The 23,797-nt window shown below is 44.9% G+C and overlaps 1 protein-coding gene across 1 annotated transcript in view; it reads right to left on the minus strand.

Annotated features, from left to right (window-relative positions):
- snd1 (staphylococcal nuclease and tudor domain containing 1) overlaps positions 1 to 23,797 on the minus strand; it is a 168,152-nt gene that overhangs the window by 2,705 nt on the left and 141,650 nt on the right. Inside the window, exons 19-22 of the mRNA XM_047575138.1 lie at positions 20,991 to 21,114; positions 18,276 to 18,345; positions 16,339 to 16,452; positions 12,671 to 12,874 (exon numbers count right to left, since the gene is read on the minus strand). Of these exons, the coding sequence (XP_047431094.1) occupies positions 12,671 to 12,874; positions 16,339 to 16,452; positions 18,276 to 18,345; positions 20,991 to 21,114 (512 nt within the window). The remainder of the gene's footprint in view (positions 1 to 12,670; positions 12,875 to 16,338; positions 16,453 to 18,275; positions 18,346 to 20,990; positions 21,115 to 23,797) is intronic.

The raw sequence follows: 23,797 nt of genomic DNA on the forward strand, positions 1-23,797 counted from the left end.
GAATAAATGCCTCCTTTCAACCTGCTCTGGCCCTGGAGACGTTTCTTTTACCATTTTTAATATTGGTTTTGCACAAAGTTCACATTTCCTACGAAGGACGCATCCCTTCAACACGAGGAGAAAGAAACACAGCGTTCTCTGAAAATCAACAAGACCCAGATAATTCACCCAGACGCAGTGGGGTTATGTCACCGCAATCACACACATGCGAAGGCGGCACACGCTGCCTGAAAAGTCACAATGCCGCTCGCTGATCGGGGTCATCGATTTATCCAGCCTCTGCAGGGTGTCACTTTGCGCTTCATGCAACAACTCGCGCTAGCTGACTCACTTGAGATGAGAGGCTCTCATGCTTCCTCGTGCCTGCCAGCCTCAGGCCGACACCTCGCTGGCTGGTGGCGCCAATTCATAATCAAGTGCATTCACGGGACGCCTTAAGGGAGCTGCGAGCCAAAAGGGGGTGAGCCCCGAGTAGGAAATTGGAACAAGAGAGGGGGGGATTCACCAGTGAGCCTACAGCTGGGCTGCAGGAATTCTGTTTTTAACAAGAAACATCAGATATTCTTCTCTCTTATCTCACATTGTTATTTTGATTTTCTTGCCAGATCTCATGTGATCTCATTTTGGAAGTGGATGTGAACATCCGCAGTCAGCAGAAGGTCAAAACGTGTTGCAGAGACTCAGACCATACGAGATGTCTATTATTCAGTGAGAACTGGAGGTGACATTTGAACTGTCGGCTTTAATAAGTAACGTCATGTCAGCTGCAAGGTCTTGTTTGTCTCATTGGTACTTTTGGTTTAATCACCCAAATTTTAAAAAATAAATAGCAAACTTGTATAATATTAATCAGGACAGTCGTACTGGGTTTTGACGTAGCTCAGAAGGATCTGTCAACACATCACATTACCAATCACATGGCCTATATAGGGACCAGACCAAATCTCTTACAGTGTTGACCCCAGTAGACATCAAGACAACAAGCTACTCACAGTGTTTGATCTTGTCTGGTAGTAGTTTATATCTCTATGCTGCTGACTATAATTACCACTTATAGCATCACCAGTGATGTCGACCAGCAACTTGAACGAGACTAACAACACACAAGTCGTTCTATTTCAAACTGTGTATGGGTACATTTTAAGGAAACGTACAAAATTAGCAAAAAACTAAATGCAGGAATTTTCTGTTCTTATTCAAGCTGTGCTGCTCTCATACAAATGTAACACATATGCTGTTTACCATAAGCACCAGCAGAGTGCGAACATTAAATCCTCTTAATTTGTCCGGTATAGACGCCGATGTTTGTTCTGCCCTGGACGTCGCTAATATTCCCCACAATGAGAGTGCAGAGAGGATATATACTAGAGCTGGAGAAAGAGAAGAGGAAAGTGCAGCGTTGAGCATATTGACTGCTTCTGCTAGAACAACCATTTAGCCTCATTGAATGAACCAGTGATGAGTCATAGGGCAATAGATGGGGGGCAGAGACAGAAAGAGAAGGGCAGTGTTTGCTAAGGTGGGTACAGTCTAAGTGGATGTATGGACTTTAGAAAGCTCAGGTGACATACCCTTTGCGTAAATCTGTTTCCCATCATTACAATTACAATAGATAAAATATATTCAGCAGATGACGAGTTTGTTCACGAGCATCCTTCCTACATTCGAAGCTGATGCTGGAGCTTAACGTGGGAGAAAGAACATAAACGTCACCGGAAAAGAAGGCAGTAAAGAAGAGCCACCGTGCTCACCTAATAAATTCAATTGTGCACCATGTTTTGCAGCTTATTACAGTAGCAGATGAGCTGGCGTTCACACTCAGACGCACACACACACACCAGAACACGATGCCAGATGTTAAAACAGTCGTGCACGGCTGGGACTCTGGGGTTTAATTGCTTAGCTAGCTTGTGCACATAGGTTGATTTGATAGCTACGCTGCACATGGCACGGCCAAGGTAGCGGACCTGCATCTGGATCGTACGGAGACTCGTCAAACCGAGTGCACGTGTGACTGTGGAAAGTGCTGTTGCTGCATTAGTCATCCATCAAAGCCAACTAAAGGGGATATATTTTTTGGAAGGCGTTGGGATATGGCATCTTTGTCCCATCAGGCAGATGTCACCATATGGAAGACTCGGCCGATGATATTTCATGGCCACAAAAGGCTAGTTATGCCATTTGGGTTTTGAAGGGGAGCACTCTGCGCCAAGAGCAGATTTTCCTGCCTTTCCTAGTGCAACACTTAAAAATCTAGGGGAGGGGGTAAAGTGATGGGGCAACATTTAACCCCCCAAAAAAGGAAATTGCATTCATGAGGAAAGATGGCCAACCAGGAATAGCTCTAGTTTGGAGCAAATATATTCCATCCACACTTCCCCCAAACTCCGCAGAGCAGTGTTCATTCAAATGCCAAGTATTCAGCGAAAGATGTGAAGTCAAGAGCACTACAGCACAATATGCACAGATGATGTGCTGCCATGTTGAAATAATCACGGTGTGCCTCTTTGCGCTCTGGTCGGGCGGGGTGCCGTTCCTGGTTCGCGCTCGGCGTCCGCCTTTTTCTTCTCGCTTCAGTTTGGTGAACACAACAGCCAATCAGCGTGTGCCGCCCAAGACCGACGACGGCTGACTGCGAGGTTTTGAAACAGTGCAGCGTATCCGGTCCCGGATCCTTCTTTCACAGCTTTTCTATTGGCTCCAGCGGGGAGGCAAAATGGCTCATTTACAACACAAACAAGAAGCAAAACTCATCTGGAGTGGCAAAAAAAAGGAATGTTTCTCGTTACAGGAAAGAAATGTGCCAAAAAAATACAGGGTAGAGGAAGGAAAAAAGTCGCCTGATTGCTGGAGAGGTAAAAAAAAGAAATGTCACAGCAAAGAAGAAATCAGCAAGAACAAAGCTCAAAGCTGATAAGACCACAAATAAGACGAGATAAGAAAGCAAATGATGGGTTTGCAGAGGGTTCTGGTAGCAGAAGGCAGCGGGTGACGGAGCGCTCGTCTGGTTGACCCTACAGAGCTCCCATATGCCAGACAGATGTCATTGCGGTGAGCAGTGGCCCTGGACAGTGGCAGCAGAAAATATGCTGTTTGGCCGAGGAGGCTGCAGCTTGTGAGGGGGCGTCGCCAAATGTGTAGGATTAAATCTAAAACACGTATAAAGAAACCGCAAAAGTCAATTTACCACGATTTCACACCAACAGCTTGCATACGACTCGGCTCAACTACGCTCAGACCACGAACGACTATCTGACATTGACTCTCGTTCTGGAGGACGGATTTAGATCTAACGCCGCTCAATTTTAATGCAAGCAGGTAACTCTCCAGTGGGAAGACTTGGTGGGAGTCTGTAAGTGTGATGAATGACAGGTGGTGCGGGTCTGGTGGTTTGGCAGTAAGTCCGTGCATCTGACTGGCTGTGAATCTGCAAGAGTGGGAGAGGGAGCAAGACCAATGTATTTCCCAGCGCTGGCCAGCACGCCATGCCCAGGTGGTGGTGTACTGGTAAGAACGGTGGGAAAGTGATGGATCTGAGCAAGAGCTAACGTGGCACTTCTCTGGTTGTGCGCGTCTGGTGCGTAGGTGAGCTGCTTCTTCTTCTTCTTTTTGATTTCATAGCACGTGGAAGCACTTAGCGAAACCAGATTTTGACTGGAGTACATAAGAAAAGCAAATGACTAATAAATTCGCAGCGACGGCCACGCTGACTCGGTTCAACCGAGTGGAAAGGTGAAACGCCTGCTCAGCAGTGACGCCCAGATAAAAGCAGTCAAACCGCAAGAAAAGAAAGACGAAAAAAAAAAACTCCCTCGTGTCATCATCTCTTTGTTGCTGCTTTGCTCTTGTTCTTTCATGCTGTTCTATCAGTCCTTATTACATCTTGCTTCTGTGTCCCTCTGCCTGCCATATCGCTTTCCCTTTGACTCCACGGAAAGCAGAAAACTCCACACAAGACACATCGTCGTCAGAGCGCCTGCCGGAACATAACGGTTTTTATGTCTGCAACTTGCACCGTTTCATGTTGAGTGTACTTGTCTGAGCTGTGGATCGTCCGGAGAGACGTCTCTCGTTCAACATGAATACTGCATGGGGAAGCAGAGAGGAGGCCAATGTTTTTTCTTTTTTTTTTTTGTGAGGGGAAGTCTCTTCAGACTTGTCATGGTACAAGTGGTTTGACGGGGGAAGGCTTGCCATGTAAGCAGCAGAGCCAACCTTAAAGGTTTGTCTCGTATGTGAGGGAATGCCAGTAGGTTTGTGCAACACAAAACAACCGAAAAAGGCTAAAAATAAACCACAAAGCGTGAAATACAAGAATTTATCCAAGGATCCGAGATCATTTTCTGCTATCAAAATATATAATTACTCCTGTTTTTTTCTCTTTATTTCTACTTTTGCCAGCATTTCTTTCTTGAGTTGTCAGTGTTTCAATAAAACTTATAGTAAACTGCCGACACTGCTATGTTCTTTTATTGCCGAGTATAAATTTTGCATCAATGTGAAAACTATTTCTTACATTCTGCTCCATCTTAGAAATTAATCAATTTATGAACGAAATTTTAAATTCTCTTTTACGCCTGTTTGCCTCAAGAGAATGTTTCCCGATACCTCCACCCTCTGTATTAAAACGTAATACGGTGAATTACTGTTTATAACGGATGATCTAGTAAATGCTGACACCAGACCTTTGTTAACAACCTGTTATTTCTTACCTAAAAACTGGCAACTACTGAGATGGTTTAGTCCTCACGTCCCTACGGCTCTCACAGATATCCGCTACTCCTTCCTTTGGAGAAACTAACTTATAATTTAAATCAAAGGTCTTCAACAGAGAAAAGTACTGCATGGGGCTCGCAAAATCTTTGGTTGAGGAGACATTTTCTATGTATTTTATTAAATTTTCAACCACAAATTTAATTTCTCTAAATACATATTAACTCATATCCAACATATTTTAGTAATGAGATAAATGGAATCAGAAGACATTACCACCACTAAAATATGCAAAGTAATAACACATATAGTGGGTTCAGAATCTCTGGCTTCCATAGTAACGTTTTTTTCTTGATAAAATCTTTTTGTCCAGATAATACTTTCAGTTCTCTTTCTATATTTAACCATGCTATGCATTAAATTTCAGTTGTCAGTACATGAATTTGTTATGCCTTTTCACAGTATGGACGTAGCGAAGAGACACCTACAGTAGCTAGGATCCTACAGCGAAAAATAAGTAGTCACAAATGTAACCATGGTTCTATGAATTAAATGTAATTTGGGGTTTGTCCTTTCCTCGTTGGAGACCATCAACACATTCAGAGACCAAAATTCTGCAATGTGGCTTTAACAAAATACGCCTTACAAAGTCTTACATGCATATCAAATGTATGAGTGTCATTGCCCCTATATATGAGGCATGCCGCCCCCCCCTCACCTCCCCAAGTAACGCTGTCGGAATAGATCAAACACTTCAGTAGGAACGTGGCATGACAGGCCCAACAGCATGAGTTCATAGAGTTAAGGAGGACACACATACAATAAAATCAACTACTAAGACAAAAAGAAACAAAAGCCTAAATGCACCAATTCTACATATTAAACTAACTTTTCTAAAGTCTTTCTTCTTCTTCATCTCTCCACCATCTATTTTCTCTGTCTAGCAAGTTCGCACAACTCAAAATAATGTGAAATGGAAAAGTATGAACAACCTGGCGCCCTCGCTCCCCCTCCTGTCTATCCTCTACTCACCCCAGGGTGTGCGGGAGAGGAGAGAGGATATTGTGTGTGACCGAGTGTGCATGTGTGTGCGTGTGTGTGTGTGTGCATCTGCAGAAGATGGAATGGCGTTTGTGAAGTGGCCCGTGTCAGCTAGGACATGTCAAAAGGGCCCTCGGAGCAGTGGCGGCAAGTGGGGGGGGGTGGTGGTGGTGGGGGGGGGGCAACCGCCTGCACAAGTGTGCGTGTATGCGAGTGTGTGCGCGGTCAATAACAGGGGAGCAGAAAATGTCCATTAAAAGGCCCCACCACTAACTCTACTTGCAAATTAGGTATTGAGCCATTGGTGGGGAGCGGTCATGCTGTCACACACCCCTGAAGCTTAGAGGGTGTGTGTGTGTGTGTGCGCAGTGTGTTTTATTTTTGTTTATGCATTTATTTATTTATTTGAGGCATGAGGAGGGGGCTGTTGATGGGCTGTGACAGGAACTGGGGGTTGAAAAAGCGAGGGCAGCAACCTGAAAATAAGTCAATCGGTGGGCCGGATACGGCTAAAAGCCATTTCTAGATGATGCTGTGAAGAATTTTTAGGTCAGGGTCGAGGCGATGGAAACCTGATCCACCGTGGAAGGATCCACGGTGGGGGGGGTGCGCGCCTCGAGTTGGACACACAAATGCCAACCCACCCTTACTTATTTATATATATATATATTTCTGTACAATCATTTGTTTTTGTTCCAATTTTACAATTCCAGTTTGTGTTCCTTGGGTGCTTTTCTTTTTTTATCTGCTTCCGTCCCTACAAACCCACACACTCTGTGCTCGGGGGGGACAGCCCATGAGCGACAACAGCAGCGCTACACAAGAGCCGCGGTTTGCCCAGCAGACCTCATTTTGTTCCAGTCAACATACAGAGGCACCAACATCCCCGAGAGGCTTATCATCAGTGTCCAAAGCAAGCGCCTTTACAGTGCGGTAGCAGAGGACCACATCACATGACTGGCGAGCGCGTAGCAAACAGTGGGATTGTGCTTTGATAAATGGAGCGGGCCGATCCCCAGGGGGCTTCCTGTGTATGCGTTAGCCTCCTTCCTGATTTCCTGTATAGATCACCCACGTCCAGCTGCAGCTCCGTCTTCATCCACGCTTTCCAGCCCCGCTAACGCAATTACCGCTGTGCTATTAACTACACTACTGCGAGCTGTAAGAAAACTGCACTACCCATGAGGCAGCGTGATGCATAAATAATCATAAAAAAAGAAACAACTAATTTGAGCCACCGCCTGCAGCCGTCTCCACTCGCCTCTCAAAGCTTTTTTTTTTTTCTTTCTCTTTCTTTTTTTGCAATTTTCAAGTCTGCTGCTCAACATTTATACATGAAAAGCAACTGTGAGTACAGCAACAATACAGGGAGAGGAGATAAAAGGAAAAAATAAAACTATATTTCCCGAGGGGCTCCAGGGTAATTAAAGATTTCAGCACTCTCCTCTGCAGCTTTCACTCTTCGGAGGCTACCTCACAGCTGTTCTCCCCTGTCTGCCTCCTGCCGACACGCAACATTTTAATAAAGATCTTCAGCATCGTCAGCTCATAAACATTCCTTTAAGGCGCGGGAATTCGTGTACGTCTTAATCTATTCAGCATATTGGAAACCGGGCCCAGGTCGATACCGCGGGGTTGAGGGCTGGTGATTGATAACAATTGCGCCGGCTAAGAGGTGACAGACACTTCTCCGTTTGTAATTGACTTGTAATTAGCGAGCGGGAGATTATTAGTTTGTAAAGCTAATGAACTTTGGGGGCTAGCATCGGTGCCGGCGAGCGAGCTGCAGTGACTGGGCGAGGCTGATCGGCGGCAAGTGGCCTGCCACAGTTTAAATCAGTCACGTTGTTGTCGGCCGCTGACAGAAAACACTGGTGAGAAGCAGCAGAGCACGAAAGATAGTGCTTCTAACTACACAGCCATCTTCCACTTGAGCTGCCATGACAGACTCATTACATCTTAGACAAAGAAATATCAGGTCTGGCTTTGAGTGTCTAAAGTCAAAACATCGCTGCTGCAGGCACTTGTGCACCCATTCGGGTTCGAAGAAGAAATCTGATTTCTAGTTTATCTATTCAGCTGAAATTATAACAGAGAGAGCATTTCTTTCCACCCGGCTCGGGTTCACAAAGGCTGAATCAACTGAAGCAAAGCACAAATAATTGCACATAACTGCATTTTAAATCGCAGCTCATTAAAAGGTCACCGTCAGGTCTGATGTGAGCGCCTCTCCACTTTAATTCCTGGGGATTATTGCTCATCGTGACATATCACCGAGAGACAAAATGCAAATCGGAAAACAAGCCGCCTCTCCGTTGCTCTCTGAATGACGTGCTCAGGCTCGATTTGGATAAATCAACAAGTTGAGCGAGGAGGGAGAGAAAAATGTTAAAAGAGCAAATTGATATGAAGAAGACAGAAGAAGAAATGGAGGGGAAACAAGAATGGGAAATACAAGACTGAGTAAACAAGTGATGGAAAAGTGATTGTTGTCGAACTGACGAAGAAGCAAAGAAAATAAAATGAAGAAATAAGACTGGAAACTGTGAGTGGAGGAAGATATCGAGAGGGATGAAGGGAGAGAAAGAAGTGTGGTAGTGAGTTAGTGTCCCGTGTGACATATTGGCAAGTTACCATCCTAGGAGTGGATGGTTGACGGTGCCAGGACAATTTAAGGATGGCTTAGTATATCAGCTGTGCCTGAGGTAGAGAAGACATGAAGTCAGAAGGATGAGAGTCCCAGGTCGGATGAGTGGTGAGTTTGTGCTCACCGGAGAAGACGCCAACAGGAGTTCTAGCAAACATTTGTTATCTCCTGTTTGCCGAGGCTAACGGCGTCGTCATATCCGAACTGTTTACACGTGGAGGAGTCAAGAAAGGCAGACTTTCTCCACCAAGTCAAGAACAGCGTTTGCCAACAGGGGTAATCAGACCAAGCGACGTGTTTGACACTGCTCTAAATCTGGCAGCCGAGGGCAACCATTACCGAGCTGCCGAGATTTGCTAACAGCTCATTTACGGCACTAACACGATAACATGTACAACTGGCTGCTGACACTTCGCGTGGCAGCCGGTCGTACCTGACAGCCTTCAGAGAGCGCTGGAATAAAACACCTACGCGCCCCGACACTTTTCTTTGTTACACGTTTACCCCCGCAAAAACAACACACAGTTAGGCTTACGTATGTGTGAATATATCTGCAACCAGATCAAACACTTTCAGAATAGAGATTCCAACTTAACATTAACGTATGACTTCTTTGACATCTATATGATTCTTTTGCCCACCGCGGAGTTTCAGATCTGAAAGACAAAGTCGATGAAGAACACTGAACATGAAATTAGGTCAATAGATGAAGATGACCAAGACGGACTCAAGTTTCTTAACGCTGCCGTTGCCCACATTGATTAGGGATTGGCTAATCTTTTCAAACACTTGTTTGAAAACGATTCAATTTCCTACAACCTATTGGTCTGCTTGCCCCTTGGAAAATATGCACAGAAAGAACGTATCGATTCCAACCAGAGAGGAACGATCAGCTCAAAAGGGTTCACTTGATTATTAATTGCTAATATCTTCCTTGGACAGATTATTGAAAAGCTTACACCCCCCCCTTCTCAAGAGGGCTGAGAATTTGTTCCAGCTGAGATGGTTAGACTCCTGATTGGACTCTTATTCTGATTATAAGTGGAACACAGCAGCGATGCCCTCGTTGTGATAAAATATGGTCAAATGGAGTCAGAAGGACTGGTTACTGGTCCACGGTGCCTGAAACACTGTAGTTACCGGATATCTGACCACACATCTCCTCTGTTTTCAGTGACGTTAGTGATAAAGCAGGAACTTTAAATCTTTAAAACTGTAAATCTAAAAGCCCCATTAACCGCATGTACAGCAGGACTACACATGATATGCCAGATGTATGACAGATTAAACTCTGCACGTACATAATGAAGCAGACATAATGCTGCAGTGTAACGTGTGCTTATAATGGATATGAAGAGTTGAAATATTTACGACTGATCGGATTACGACGCTGACGCTAAATGCTGCTCTGTGTTAGATCAGTTCCATACAATATGACACAATGACAGTTGAACTCTTATCATTTGAGCACATCTCCGGGTCAGCGCTGTCACTCCTATCGATCACGTATCTCATCTGCTTCCTCCGCTTCCTTTTCCTTCCTCTTGCTTATTCCACTTCGCTTAAATGAGACCAGCAGCTGGCACATGATCATTCTTTCATCTATACTCTCACAACGTTTATCCTTTTCCATCATACTGCTGCATAGGGGAAACAATAAGCGTCCATATGGTGCGCATGGCGAGCATATACACAAGTAGGGCTTAAGGCAGGAACCGCACTTGAAAGAGAAATAAAACCCCGAATGGGTGAATATCCCTCTCTGCTCCCGCTCTCTTGCGACAATGCCATCATGAAAGACTGGCGTTAACCTTCAGTGCACTTATGACCGACTATTAATGGCTGCTGAAGTGCCAGTGAACGTTGCAGCCCATCTGTTACGTAATGCGTTAGCACTGTAGCGCGGATTACAATAACCACATCCCAATCCCCAGGAATGGATGATGGAACAAAGAACGGAGACAGAATGGGACAGATAGGAAGGACGAAAGTCGCTTTCTCAGGGATGTTGATGGCCTGGATGAGCGGAAAGAGCATTGGGTAAAGTAAGAAGGTTTCGGATACGACGATATCAAAAGCTTTAGCGGCACTTTGTATAAAAGAGGCCAATAAAAGGTTACATCTTAGAACACTTTATTTGGGCTCCACTGACCCTGCAAGATAACGTTTACCGGTGTCGCCCGAGCTACAAGTGCAGTGGTGCTCGTGAATCTCAAATTCAAAAACAAATTCATCAACACTAGCTTCAGAGCTTCATCTAAAGCAGCGTAAAAGTCCGTAAAATAGAGATAATGGAAACTGACAGAATCAATCATAGTGGGGGGGGAAAAAAAACAAAGAAGGGCAGCGACTAATTAACATTATTATTTCAATTAATCGTCCCATTACACTTTTTTTAACAGAAAACCGATCAGGTAATGTTTCTATTAGTAAGCTGACACCTAACCAATCATTTCAGCATTGCCACACGCAATTCAAAATGTTTTATGGGCTCCAGTAAGACAATCGCCGGTTAAATATCAGTGTATGATAAACATATTACTTTAGATCTTACCTTTAATGACACCTCTAGCTGTGAGATTCAGATGCTATTTACAGCAGACGTGCAGTCTATCAAACAAGCCCACAGACACTGTGAATCAGCGGCACATTTACTCCACGTGGAGGTTTGAAAGGTAGCCTAATCACACTTCAGCTCGTTTTTAACCAAAGCGGGGGGGGGGAGCGAAAGATCTCAGTTGTGGCTTTGAGCTCGGAATCGGGCTCGATGGGTGGAATTACCAACAAGAAAACGCAGCCGAGGCTTTACTTTAACACACACTTGTAAGCACTTCGGCAACACTGCTGCTTGTTAAGCTTTCTCTAGATCAAAATATTCATCTGGAAGCGGCGAGGAAGAGGGCGTGCGGAGAGACAGCTGTTGCATACTAAAGAGGAACCACGTGAGGGAACAAAACCTAAATCTGTGCAGTCTATAAGCCTATTAGCTGAATGGCTAGGGGGGCTTTAATCACTGTCCTTCATCGATAGGGTCCATTACCCAGACACTGCATTATGGTCACTGCCTACCTCTCTGGAGGTAAGGGGTCAAAACACTAACAGTGATGCTTTATCGACTGCGTGAAGCGAGTTGGTAAATAAATAGTTTGAAAGATTGCGTTGACGAGTCTATTCTTCCCACGAGACCTCTAATTTAGATGAATATACATTGTGATTATATTTATGGACAATTACAATCTGCTGGACATATTTCTCTTCTCCGTTATGAGTTCCATTTTTTATTTTTTTAAATAAGCCAGAGTGACTAATATTGGGGTTGTGCGGGAGCAGTAATTGCAGCCGGAATAAATATCCTCCGCTTTTTCCTTATCTTTCATGTACGGAGCGCGCCTTTGAGTCTGCCGGGGCGAATTAGCATAATGAGAGGAAAGTAAATGAGCGATGCGTCACGGTTTGACAAAATGGCCACTCTTTGAGGCAAATTGTAGAGGTGTCTAAATGTATGTAGTGCGACTGTGGACTGACATGTGGGGTTTTATGTCTTTTATGCCGCAGTCTCCACACACAAAAGCCAGAGGCATTTAGCGTAATACCAGCTTTCATGCATTGAGGAAGAAAAAATCCATACATGACAATCTCTGAGATGGAAACGAGTGAGTAGATGTATGCTAGCATGGGAATGTGGTAATTACTAGACTGTTGGAAACCAATAGAAGGCATATAGACCTTTTAAAAATAAATAATTCACAACGGGGGCTGTTTGCCAATAAGAATGCTAAATATTAATTGTACATAAATAGCACATGCTACCATCTGATCAACAATGTCTATTTAGAACGGTGGGAGCACAAGTATTGATCCACAGTGTGTACTTCACCCACGCCGTGAGCCTCCAATATGCAACAACTAAGCAGAAAACAACAAGTAATATTTTAAAGCTAATTTCCTGTTAAGGTTAGACGCAAACAACAGCCACGGCTCTCCAATCGACATGTCTCCGAGGCCCTCGCCAGTACAACAATTCACATCTCACCCCGAGCACAAACAACAACTCACTCGTCCGTCATTGTTTTCCAAGTGTGAATCCAAACAAAGTCGCATTTGCATTGTAGCACAACAGTATAATTAACCGAGGCTGCCCACGCCACAGCCCTAGTGAGACCAGAGAGTGTCAACAACTGACACAGAAAATGGGACCGGTTAGAAACATCAACAGCCAATCCAGCTAGCTATCTTACAAATGGCGTCATCAAAAAAATCTTCACTCACCATCTTCTGCAGGTGCTTCTCCTTGCGGACGTCCACCATGACCAAGCCCTCTTTGACCAAGCCCAGGCCTACGTCGTCCTTGGTGTCCCCAAACTGTATTGTGACGAGTGGGCAGGAGGGGCCTGAATACTCCACATTCAACAGGCACTGGGTGTTGTGGATGTCCCGCACCACGCAGTCCACCACGTCCGCACGGGCGTCCTCCTGGAAGAAGGGGAAAAAAAATGGGAGGATGTTAGGAAAGATTGAGAAGAAGGCCCATGAAGAGGCAGAAAGAAACCATAGATGTGTAAAACACTTTAATGTGCTTCTGGTCAGTAAGAACACCTTTAAATAACGCACGTGTGTTTGCTGGTTGTATATTACAACAATTATCCACTCAACCAGCTCAAGAGATTCCGGTTAGGTTGAACTATCTTAAGAGGCTGCCTCCTGGCCAGCCTCCTCCTCCTCCTCCTCCTCACCGCGAGGCTGTCTTCTCATTCCTCCAACAGCTACCTCAGCCTTTCTTATTCCCTAACCTTCTCCGGTGTGAAAGGCCACCGCTTGATTGAACATACGGTGGAGCGGAGAAGGAGGTGAAACAGCTGCGACGCGACGCTGACCTCACGTCCTGCCAGCAGTCGCGGTGAAAGCGAGAGAAACAAGAGAGGCCCATCTTCAAAGGCAAGAAGACACTTGCAAAAAAAAAAATAAAAAAAAAAATAATACAAAAAAAAAAAAATAAAAAAAAATGAGCCCCTGGCCATCATCCATCCCTCCCCTACGCCATCCATCTCTTCGCTTCCTTTCTTTCTCGCCCTGGTCTTGTCTCCATGGCAACCCCCTTCGAGCTAGCCGCCCTTGGGTTTGTGTGTGTGTGTGTGTGTGTTTTTGTGTGTGTGTCTGGTGTATGTGTGCGCAAGCGAGTGTGGGCAGGGAAGCTTGTTCAAGGCACAAAACTAAGGGCCTTTTTTGTCCCCGCTCTCCCCCTGGTCAACTTGTCAGAGGCGCTGCAGGGAAGCTCAGGGCAAGAGATCGAGGGAGGGAGATGGGGAAAGACAGCAGACACAGGAGGAGAGAGGAAACACAAGGAGAGAATATTATAGAAGAAGGAACGCGTCGACGCTCGTGAAGCGACGATGCAAAATTAATGAGAGCCGTTCTGTGACCTGCTCTTATCCAGCATATACGTACGACTTTACAGTTTAGATGAAAATAAAAATCTATATTGTCATGAAACTACAGCGTCAATATGTTTTTCTTCTTTTTGTGATTTCCAACTCACAATTTTGGCTCAGATGATCTCTTTCTGTCACAATAAACCTGGTCTAAACTTCTAAAGCAGCACTTTCTGCGATCAAAGGAGTTCAGCGGCGCCGCGAGGTGCCATGGAAATAACATGTGCCTCCTACTTTGTCAAGTTACAAGTAAACATTTCAGCAAAGAGAGTGTTTTTTCCTTCAAAAACAGCGGAACAGCGAGAGCGTACTGACATTTTCTAACATTTTACGAAACGGCTCTGGGAGGGCGGCAGAGCGAGCTCGTCCTTGCTGGCACAACGGCGCGATAAGAAAGGAAAAGAAGGAGACGCAGCACTCGCGAAGAAAGAAAGACAGGCAGGCATTTTGTGCGGGGCATCAGGTGGCAAGACAAAGACGACAATCTTTCTCTATGCGCACCTGCAAAGTGCTGTCAGTGTGAGTGACGTAATTAAAGCAGACGCCGCGCATGAAAGGAGGAAATAAGAACTGATGGGGAGCGACGGAGAGAGTGACTACGACATGTTTAAGGTTGGACGTCAGCGTCCAACATGTGGTTTTTATAGATTTTTGCGTTTGCGCATCTGGGCACTGTAACGAGTAGGTGGCTCCGATGGCCCCTTGAATAAACCAGCAGATGGGCCACTTCATCACAGACTCATCAGAGAGGTGACAGCATGTACCCTGGTACTAGCAGCTTAAATAAACACCTCAATCAAAAATTATAGAATTTTTTTTTAGTAAAACCCATAATGTGAATTTGCATGTAAAAATAATGCGAATGCAACCCATCTTGAATGTTTTGTCCGTGAGAAGATTCTACAAAAGTCTTCTTTCGGCTGATGAAAGAGAGATCAGCTCGGAGCAGAATGCCAAAACCAAAGAAAGCAGAGAGAAGACTCAAAACGGCTCAATAAACACCAGTGTTAATTGACAATGTGGCTAAAGACAAGAACAGCAGGATGAATTCGGAGGCGTGTGGGGAATTACCGACCGCCCGGATTCAACCGAATGAAGCTAAGCTGGATCAAAGGTGCTCCACAGAACCAAGACCCAAAACAACCTGTTAAAGCAACCGAGGGGTTTTAAAGGTCAAGAGGAAGGAAGTCGGTCACTTGATCTTAACCTGAGCACGCACTTGATTAGCTGAAGATAAAACTAAAGACCGGCAAAGGCCTGGCTAAGCATCAGAAAGGAGAACCACATTCTTTGGTCATATCCACGGGTTCCAGTTTTGCTCATGTGAAATTAGGTTGTAAAATTCCTAGACCTTTCCTCCAATTCAAGCACATACTTGTGTAATCGTAACATCAGTGTGTATTGGACCTAACTGTACTTGGTGCAGCCAGAGACGTGACAGGTTGCTTGATCTCAATGAGAAAAAAAAAAAAAAATCAGATGTTAAATAAACCGCTGGTGTAAGACTAAATATAAACTTTCTCCCTTAACACAACACACCAGATAAAAGCCTCTAAACTAAACACATTAACAAGTGTTCATCTGAAACAGCTTCATCAACTAGACACTGTGAAGGGAGGGTTTCATAAGGCGGCATTAGCTAGGTGCAGCAAACGAACCAATCACGTGCATTGCGTGTAATCATTTATGCGAAGGGCTTATGACATTACAAACGTTGATATACGGCGTGCTCTGCAGCTTATTTGGGTTAAGTGGTATGAAAAACCCATTAAACGCACACTTGAAGGCACGCAACCAATTAAAAACAGGGTTTAGCGCCGCGCCAATCGGACACATGCCAAAAGAGAGCATGTTTGTGTATGCGAGGACTCCGGGTGCTGCCGGCTCAGGATGCTAGCAATGAGCTGACCCACTGACACTCACGAAACAGTTCCACAAACACGCACACAAGTGGTCACCGGAGGTTGAGTAAACACAGTCTGATGTAAACAAGAAGATTAGCGGTGTGGAAAATAAAAGAGAAAGAAACTGCCCCTCCACTATCAGATGGACATCTATGTGCACAAGCACATAAAGTACCTGGATGCTTTCTAATCTGAGGAGATGCGAGTGCGTGAGCTGCCGGGGAAATAAATAAAAGAATCTGCTGTTCTCAATGAAACAATGTCTCAGCTGGTAAGTCGATTATTCTCAAATTCACTGCAGCCACGTAAATCACCGACTTCGTCATTGTTCCGTCTCCTTTGTGCAACACGCATTATGTACGAGCATAATTTTCACCAACACATGCCTGGAATGAAAACTCGACCCCGCCTGTCAGTTACAGACTTATCAGCCCCGCGTGATAAGTGAACCTCAAACAGTTTTCATGTCTTGCCAGGAAAGTCAACTCTCGAAAGCTGGCAGAAAATGAGACCGAAGGAGCCGATATCTCAAAGTTAATTTTGAAGCCCCGGGCGGCGACACATATCTCCGCTCGGTGCGTGCATGCTCGTCCCGTGCACTTACGTCCTGTGGGACCTGGATGAAGGCGAAGGCATACTCGGTGGCCTGTGCTGGCAGGGTCCTGGTGCTGAAGGCAGGAGGGATGACGGCCAGACGGGTGGACGGCACAACTTCTCTCTGAGGGAGGAGGAAGGAAGGACAAACAGAGTCAGTATAGAAGTTTTCAAGTTATTGGTTTGGGCAATTGTACGACGGCACGAAGGCGCATTTTCTTATTAAAAGGTGTTTATTATAGCAGAAACTAGCTGGAGATCTCGGTGTAAAAAAAAATTAGCCTAGGAGACTTGTAATGTGTAAACTGAAGTCTCTTAGAGGCCGACGTCGGCACATGACTGGAAACCCCTCAACACGTCTGCAAAGCTTCAGGCCAGAAAGATTTACTCTTCGGTTTATGAGTTTTGCGCATTTCACATCGCGATCCTCGGCAACACCTGGCGTTGGTGATAATGACCGTTTGAGAAAACATTACAGTCGCATCCATCTTTTGCTGTAGCTACACGAAATAAAGCCTGTTCTGTTATGATGCAGATAAAACGAGTCTGCGGAAGCAACGACCTGGAGATCTAATAGAAAGCTCAACATGTGCTCAGGCTTTAAACCCATCCTGCGCCCTGTAATGTATTTACATTTATCCCAAGTTTGAAAGGAGAACAGATGCCGTGCTGCAGCTTTAGGGCTGTATATATACACACACCGACCAGCCACAAGATTATGACCACTGACAGGACGAAGTGAAAAACATCTTGTGACAGGAACAAGATGAGTCACAGCTGTCGGTGGTCATAATGTTATGCCAGACATTTCTTCTTCACCAAGCTTAATTCGTGCTCCATCTCGGCTCATCTCAGCAGGTATAAGAACCCCGGGAGCGATGGCCAATCACTGAACGCCATAGGCTACACTGTGGTGGAAAGTCAGACAAATACAGCCATTAGGAGTGGGAAGTTAATTTAATGACCCCTCATATCTTAGGTTAATGTGTTCATTGGACTGAACAGTCTAGACAGAGAATACCTTGAACGTTTATTATGGATAAAAACGCTCAGAATTATCGAGGCCATATTAGACTTTGACAGCACTGTAAATGTGGGCTTTAAAACTGAAATGACAAAAGTGCGGCGCTGTGTTTGGTAATGATCACATCATAATTCAGGCGCTGACCTGCACCTGGGAGAGGTGGCGGCGTTATCAGCCAACAGCCTTTGACGCGGAGGCGTGAAATTAAGTTTTTTTTTGGAATGACGCAAAAACTACAGGAGAATGAGGTAGGTAGTATCAGCTTGACTTTTTCTTTTTTTTTTTTTTTCCCCCAGCGCGTGCCAGGTCGGCCTCGGAGAATCACACTTTCAGCAACATGCCAGCATGCATCGCATCTGCCAGCCAAACCTCGATCTGTCCCCCCCCACCCCTCCCCACTACTCTGAGGTCAGTCACACACTGTGCCGCTCCACTGCATCATGGGAAATCTCCCGCAGGGTGGGTGGGTTGGGAGAGGGAGGGGGGGCGCTGCCTGCATCAGCCACTTGGTGATGCAAGCATGTGTACGCACGTGGACAGAGACACAATAACGCAGTCAAGGATGTAGTGCCTTCGTCATCGCAGAGTAATGATAATAAAAAAAAAGATCCACAGAGAGAGGGGGAAGTTCTTTTTTTTTTTTTTTTTGAATAAAAATGAGACACTATTTGCTTCGGTTGCAAACAATAAAAGAAAGCAAACAAGCCCGGCACTGTATTTGTCCTAAAAACTCACACACACACACACAAAGGATTCTTTGAATGTGGAAACAAGCAAACAACTGGTGACTGAATAGATGCAGGGAAAAGAAAAAGAAATCCCCCTTCAAATACTAGACTGCTTCTGGCTGTGTTTGGTCATAACAAAACTTTGCCGGTATTTTCTGAGCGCCGCGTTTTAATGATGACACGAAAGTTACTCACGTTGCCGTAGTCAATGTAGAAGACGTGGACCTTTGCCGGCGACTCTACTTTCTCCACTCTGGCTCTGTACCTGCAGCAGAAAAGGATTGTTTGAGAGACAGGGGGGAGAGGAAGGGGAGGGGAGGGGAGGAGGGGGGGAGAGCAGAGAGAGAAAGAGAGCGTGGGGAAACAGATGAAGACAGAGGGCACAAGAGGAAAAGCAGATGAGTAAATGATTCTGTGCTTATTTCCCTGGGGAGTAGGTGTTGGAGGATCTGTCTGTTGTGATCGGGGGTGAGGAGTGCGGGAGGATGAGCAGGCCGGGGGAGTGAAGATGGGAGAGGGGGCAGAGGGGATCTGTCAGGACATGGCAGGGCTGTGAAAATTGCACAGAGGCCTCCTCGCAATAAAAGGCTGAAATTTACACCTATTTTTTTTGGGGAGGTGCAGCAAACGACTTCAGTGCATTAGCGCTAATGATAAAAACCAAGCGGCTTCACTGCGACGGAAAATAAACTCGCGCAAACAAACTGCCGCTTTAGCGAATGAGGACGACGCAGAAGCCGCACGTTTTCCTCCCGCTTGATTCAAAGCCTCCCTCCATCTGTCTGCCGATTCGCCCGACACTTGACTCTGACAAATGAGAGCAAGGAAGACGAACTGGCAGCGGACCGAGAAAAAGAATAATCCAAATAATTAGGCCCACATGGGCGAGGACGGAGACAAGAGACCCGAGTTCAGGCTGAATAAGTGATTAACAGGAAGACAAAGAACAGTCGTGAGTGAGGAGAGGAAGAGACAAAGTGTGATGAACAACGCTTGCTGCCTAAATATCGCAATAAAGAAACGCCTACATTTCAGAAAACCTCTCAAATATCGCTAAAACATTTTTCAGCCTTTATGAGGTGCTTTTTGTTTCAGACATATCGATATTAAAGGGTATCGCCAAAGTGAAATGGAAACACTTTTTTCACCAGAGATGACGCAGGAGGTCATGTGACCAGTTCATTTGAAGTCCATCTTCCTCAAAGTAAAGTTAAAGTCTCGCGTGACGAGAATTTAAGACAATTTTGGGAAACTTTACGAGAGTTACAACTCATTTGCAAAACACCTGTCAATGGAAACGTGTACAAAGTACTTTATTGAAATTTCAGAAATATCGCTTCTATTTTGCGAAAAAATGTAACGGAAACACAGCTAGCGCGATGAGTTCCTTCAACTCTGAATCCAAATTAGCCTCAGAACACACAGGGCAATGCAGACATAATTAGCCTAACCTCCCGAGACCCTGTGTCCTCACATGGGGACGTCAAGTTTTAGGTTTTACAGCAGCTTATTCGACTTCATTTAAACTTGCTGTCCTCGTTAGGGGACACTTAAGTCTGCCCTCTGGTGGTGACAAAAGGTAACTTATTTATGCTAATTAATGTGTCCAGTTTGATATGATGTACTCATTTGAGGACATTCATTGTTCGCAATGTACAGATATTAAACAGATTTATATTTTGTCACATATTGGGTGAACTTTATTATAATATAAATAATGAAAGAATCCCAGAGTCCACATATGAGGACATTGTTTTTTTGTTTTTTTTTCCCAAAAAAAGCTACTTCCTGTTGGAAGATGATGCTTAGTTTTTATACTTCTTAGGTCCTACTGATCCCAAATACCTTAGAGAAATTAAAAAAGTACAGCAAACTAAAGCTCGGGTCTCAGGAGGTTAATGAATCTGAATATGAGGCTGGTAAAAAAAAAAAAAATAAAAACTAAAGACAAACATGTCAGACAGTAGCCACCTGGAGCTGGGTTTTTATTTTTATTTTAAAGCTAACAATAGGTTAAAGAAAGTGAAGCTTTACACCAGATGGCATGTTTGAGACGCTCCCTGTCATGTATCGGTGGCTTCAGCGAGAGAATAACTACCTCTTCCCCCACAAAAATACGAGGGAAGGGTGGACGAAAGAAAGGACAGCACCTGCGATGGATGTGTGAACATTTGGTTTTTAATCAGCCTGATTTTTTTTTTTTTTTTTTTTATCCCCCACTGTCACCTTCTTGACAAACTGTCTCTCTCTTTCCCCTCCTTCCCTCGATCACCGTGACTTCTATCTGTCCCCGTGACCATCTGTAAACCCCCCAACATCCACCGAGGAGACAACATGAAGAGGTGTGTGTGTGTGTTGCCGTCAAGCAACTGCTGATTCTAAAAGGCCAAAGCAGCGGCAGAGAGCTAATTACACCCTGTGGGTGTCTGCAGTCGACGCATCACAGGTTTAAATAGAGACAAAGTATAAATGAAATGTCAGGTATTCCTCAGAGGAAAGCGCAGGCAACCATATATGTACATCACCAAATTATATAACATGTCAGTGGCTGCAGAGTCTGTTTCCAGCACATAGGGACACCACATAGTCTTCAGAGCATCTGCTGATACTTAAGTGCAAATACTCGGCGGCATAGTCATAAATAAGACATAGTACGCCGAAGGGATGGTGGCACAACACCAAGAATGAGTTGTTGACCTATCATGATTGAGTGATTCTATAATAACATTGATGAAGCAACCATATTTAATGTGGATCGATCACATCTGGCTACCTCCCGGTCCACTTAATAAGGTCAGTGAGCCGGTGCCAATTCCGAAACGCCCATCTTTTTCCATTTGTCACAAGAGAAGCTGCTAATGTGTTGAGACCATTGAGGGGCTATTAGTGGAAATTGAAATGTATGCTCACCATTCGCCATCTGCAAACTTGGCTATGCAGTAGTCCCCTCGGCGCGGAGCGTAGGATCCTTCCACGGGTGGCTGGGCGGCGATCTCTGCTCGCATGGTCTCCATCAGACTCTCCAACTGGGCTCCTGGGGGAAACACACACACACACACACGGGGGACTGATTTTCCTTCGAATTTAAGCTCGGTTTATACTCATGCAACAAGTCCATGTCTGAGATATTAGCATTTGTTCTTAGGGTTAGGGTTAGAGCCGGGTTTTTTCTACTTTATTTCCTCTACCTGAAATGATGGTAGGTGGAACTATTGTGGTGGATTATTTTTGGACTTGAGCGTTTAGTGTATGTTGGTTCAACCAACTGAGCCCAAAGTAGGGTTGATTTACAAATGTTTTCAGATGTAATCATGCAGATTTGACACTTTTGGTCTGTGGTCTATTATTAGCTAAAGTTCCAACGTGGTTCACTCAGTTTAATATCTGAAAATGTGAACAAAATAGTAACAATGGCTTAGATGTGAGGCAGAAGATTATGATGCGTTTGGCCTTCCTCCGTTACCATTTAACCTCGTTTAAAACACGTGTTTCTTAACAAAGACAAAGTGTCAGGATCTAAAACTGTAGTCCTTCGCTGAGGTGCAAGCTTTCCATTCGCATGTCAGCTTGACTGCATGCATCTGGCAACTGCAAGGGTGAGGCAACGGCGGAAAATCAAGAAACTTGTATCTCACCCCATGCAGAGCTCCTAAATAAATGTATGAATATAAATGAAGCAGAGTCTGACGCAGCTTTGCAAAGCATGACTACACTTCTTTTGTACAGACACAAGCTGGGGCCTTGCTTTTTTTCTGAGCATGGTTCCTAATAATGGTTCTGCCTTTTGTCATGAATTATTTTATTGCATGCTGCAGAATAATAAAGACACAGACCCTCTTATTAAACCGCCTTAGAGGAGGTATTGGTAGCTGGATTCCTGTGGGGTAAAAACAATATAAATCCACCTTGCTAGAGCGAAAGAAAACTTATACGTAAAGGCTCATGAAGGATCAGGTCAGGGCCATGTCAACCCTTTTAGGAGTAAACACCGAAATACAATTGTCTTGTGTTTTTGTTGACGTTTGTCCATTAGCACTATCAGCTTTAAGCTGGTATGACTGTTTAAGAAACAGAGCTTTGAGTGAAGAAAGCCAGCTCTCCCTGTGGGACTTTATGGCCTATCAAGCCATTATATCATGCGCAGCAGACCTATTATGGAGGATTCAAGGCGACAATGTGGCTGTCGATACGCCGGGAGTCGGGAGAAATCAGATTGTGAGTCAGTGCTTCATGGATCAAACGGGTGAGGTAAGTAGCAGCCTGATTTGCACCCATCTGAGCTGATTGAGAACGCCACCAAGTACGCGCGTCTCCAAGAGAGCCACTTTTCTGGTGTTTGTGGAATGCGCGCTTGTATATTTGTTTGAAAATGTTTACGCGCACGTGCCTATTAGCGTTGGCAAGTGCCCGCGTGTTTGTGTGTGCAGCCGCGTGAAGTGTGCGGAAGCAATTACGGCTGCTGGTTTAGTAAAGTGGCCCACATGAATTTTCCGTGGTGGTATTTTTAGAGGCCATTTGCGCTGATCTACCACCTGGAAGGGGGGCAGGAGGGCCAGCGTGTGAGCGGCGGAGCATCTTTAGCCACATAAATTCATGCAAAGGGAAAGAAAACTGAAAAGAAGGACTATGTTGCATCCACAGTGAGGAAGATATGAGAATACTTTCAAAAATAATTGTGCAATCTTCTACAATATGCAGTAAACGGTTAATTCTTCCATTGTCTACGAGGGCTAGAGCCTATCCCAGCTGGCAGAAGGAAGGTGGTTAGACCCTGGACAGATTGCCCCATCACAGGGCAACAGGGGTGACATCCAATCTCTGTACAAAAAGGACCGTGGCAGATTGGAACCCAGAACCTTTTTGTTGTTGTCGGCCATAATCGGCAATGTTCCACCGTGCCGCCTCCAAACCTCCCAAACTTTTAATAAATATTTATGATGATTTTTTCTTTTCTTTCCTGAGGAATATGTGGGTGTTATGGATGTTGGCACTGCTATTGGGCTGCAACATAACACCAAGAACGGACAAATAAAAACTAAACAAAAAGAAAAAGAAAAAAATGGCGACCAGCGAAATAAAAATAGGGCGAGCTGCTGCATCGAATGAGCTGCTTCTCCGGGATTAGACAACCAAGCCTATGCACCACGCCAACACGCACGCATGTGAACTTTGGTTGTACAGTAACCAGCAACAGGTTTTCTCCCACTAACCCGCTTCCGTGCAAATAAATCACACACAGCCAGCGTGTGAAAAATTCAAAGTTGTGCTTGCTATGCATGTTACTACCAAACAGCTTGGAGGCAGGAGCCGCACACACCTTTCTACTTCTGCACTGCTGCTACGAGTCGTCATTAACACCTAATATTATTGATGCGAGTGGAGAAGAAGAACATATGAATAATGATGTTGCTTCTTCCCGCGGTTATCTGCGCTGAGACAGGCGGGCAGCTGCCAACCAACGGCAGGAAACCTTTATTTTCAAAATGTCAAATTTGGGAGGATGACAATAAATGAAGGAGGGATACAAAGAGATTTGGAGTGCGAAGGAAAAGCTGGGAGCTGAGGTTGACGGCGGAGGGTCGAGACTGGGCGTCCAAACATCTCATTGGCCACCCGCTGCTACGCCGAGTGCTGATGAATGCAGCGAGGGGCAAAGGGGCATAAATTCCCACACTCACACCAAACAGACAGCGTTTTGTAGGGAAAGCAGTTTCTTA

Source organism: Mugil cephalus, chromosome 22, assembly GCF_022458985.1.
Source record: "Mugil cephalus isolate CIBA_MC_2020 chromosome 22, CIBA_Mcephalus_1.1, whole genome shotgun sequence".
In the NCBI taxonomy this organism is placed as follows: Eukaryota; Metazoa; Chordata; class Actinopteri; order Mugiliformes; family Mugilidae; genus Mugil; species Mugil cephalus.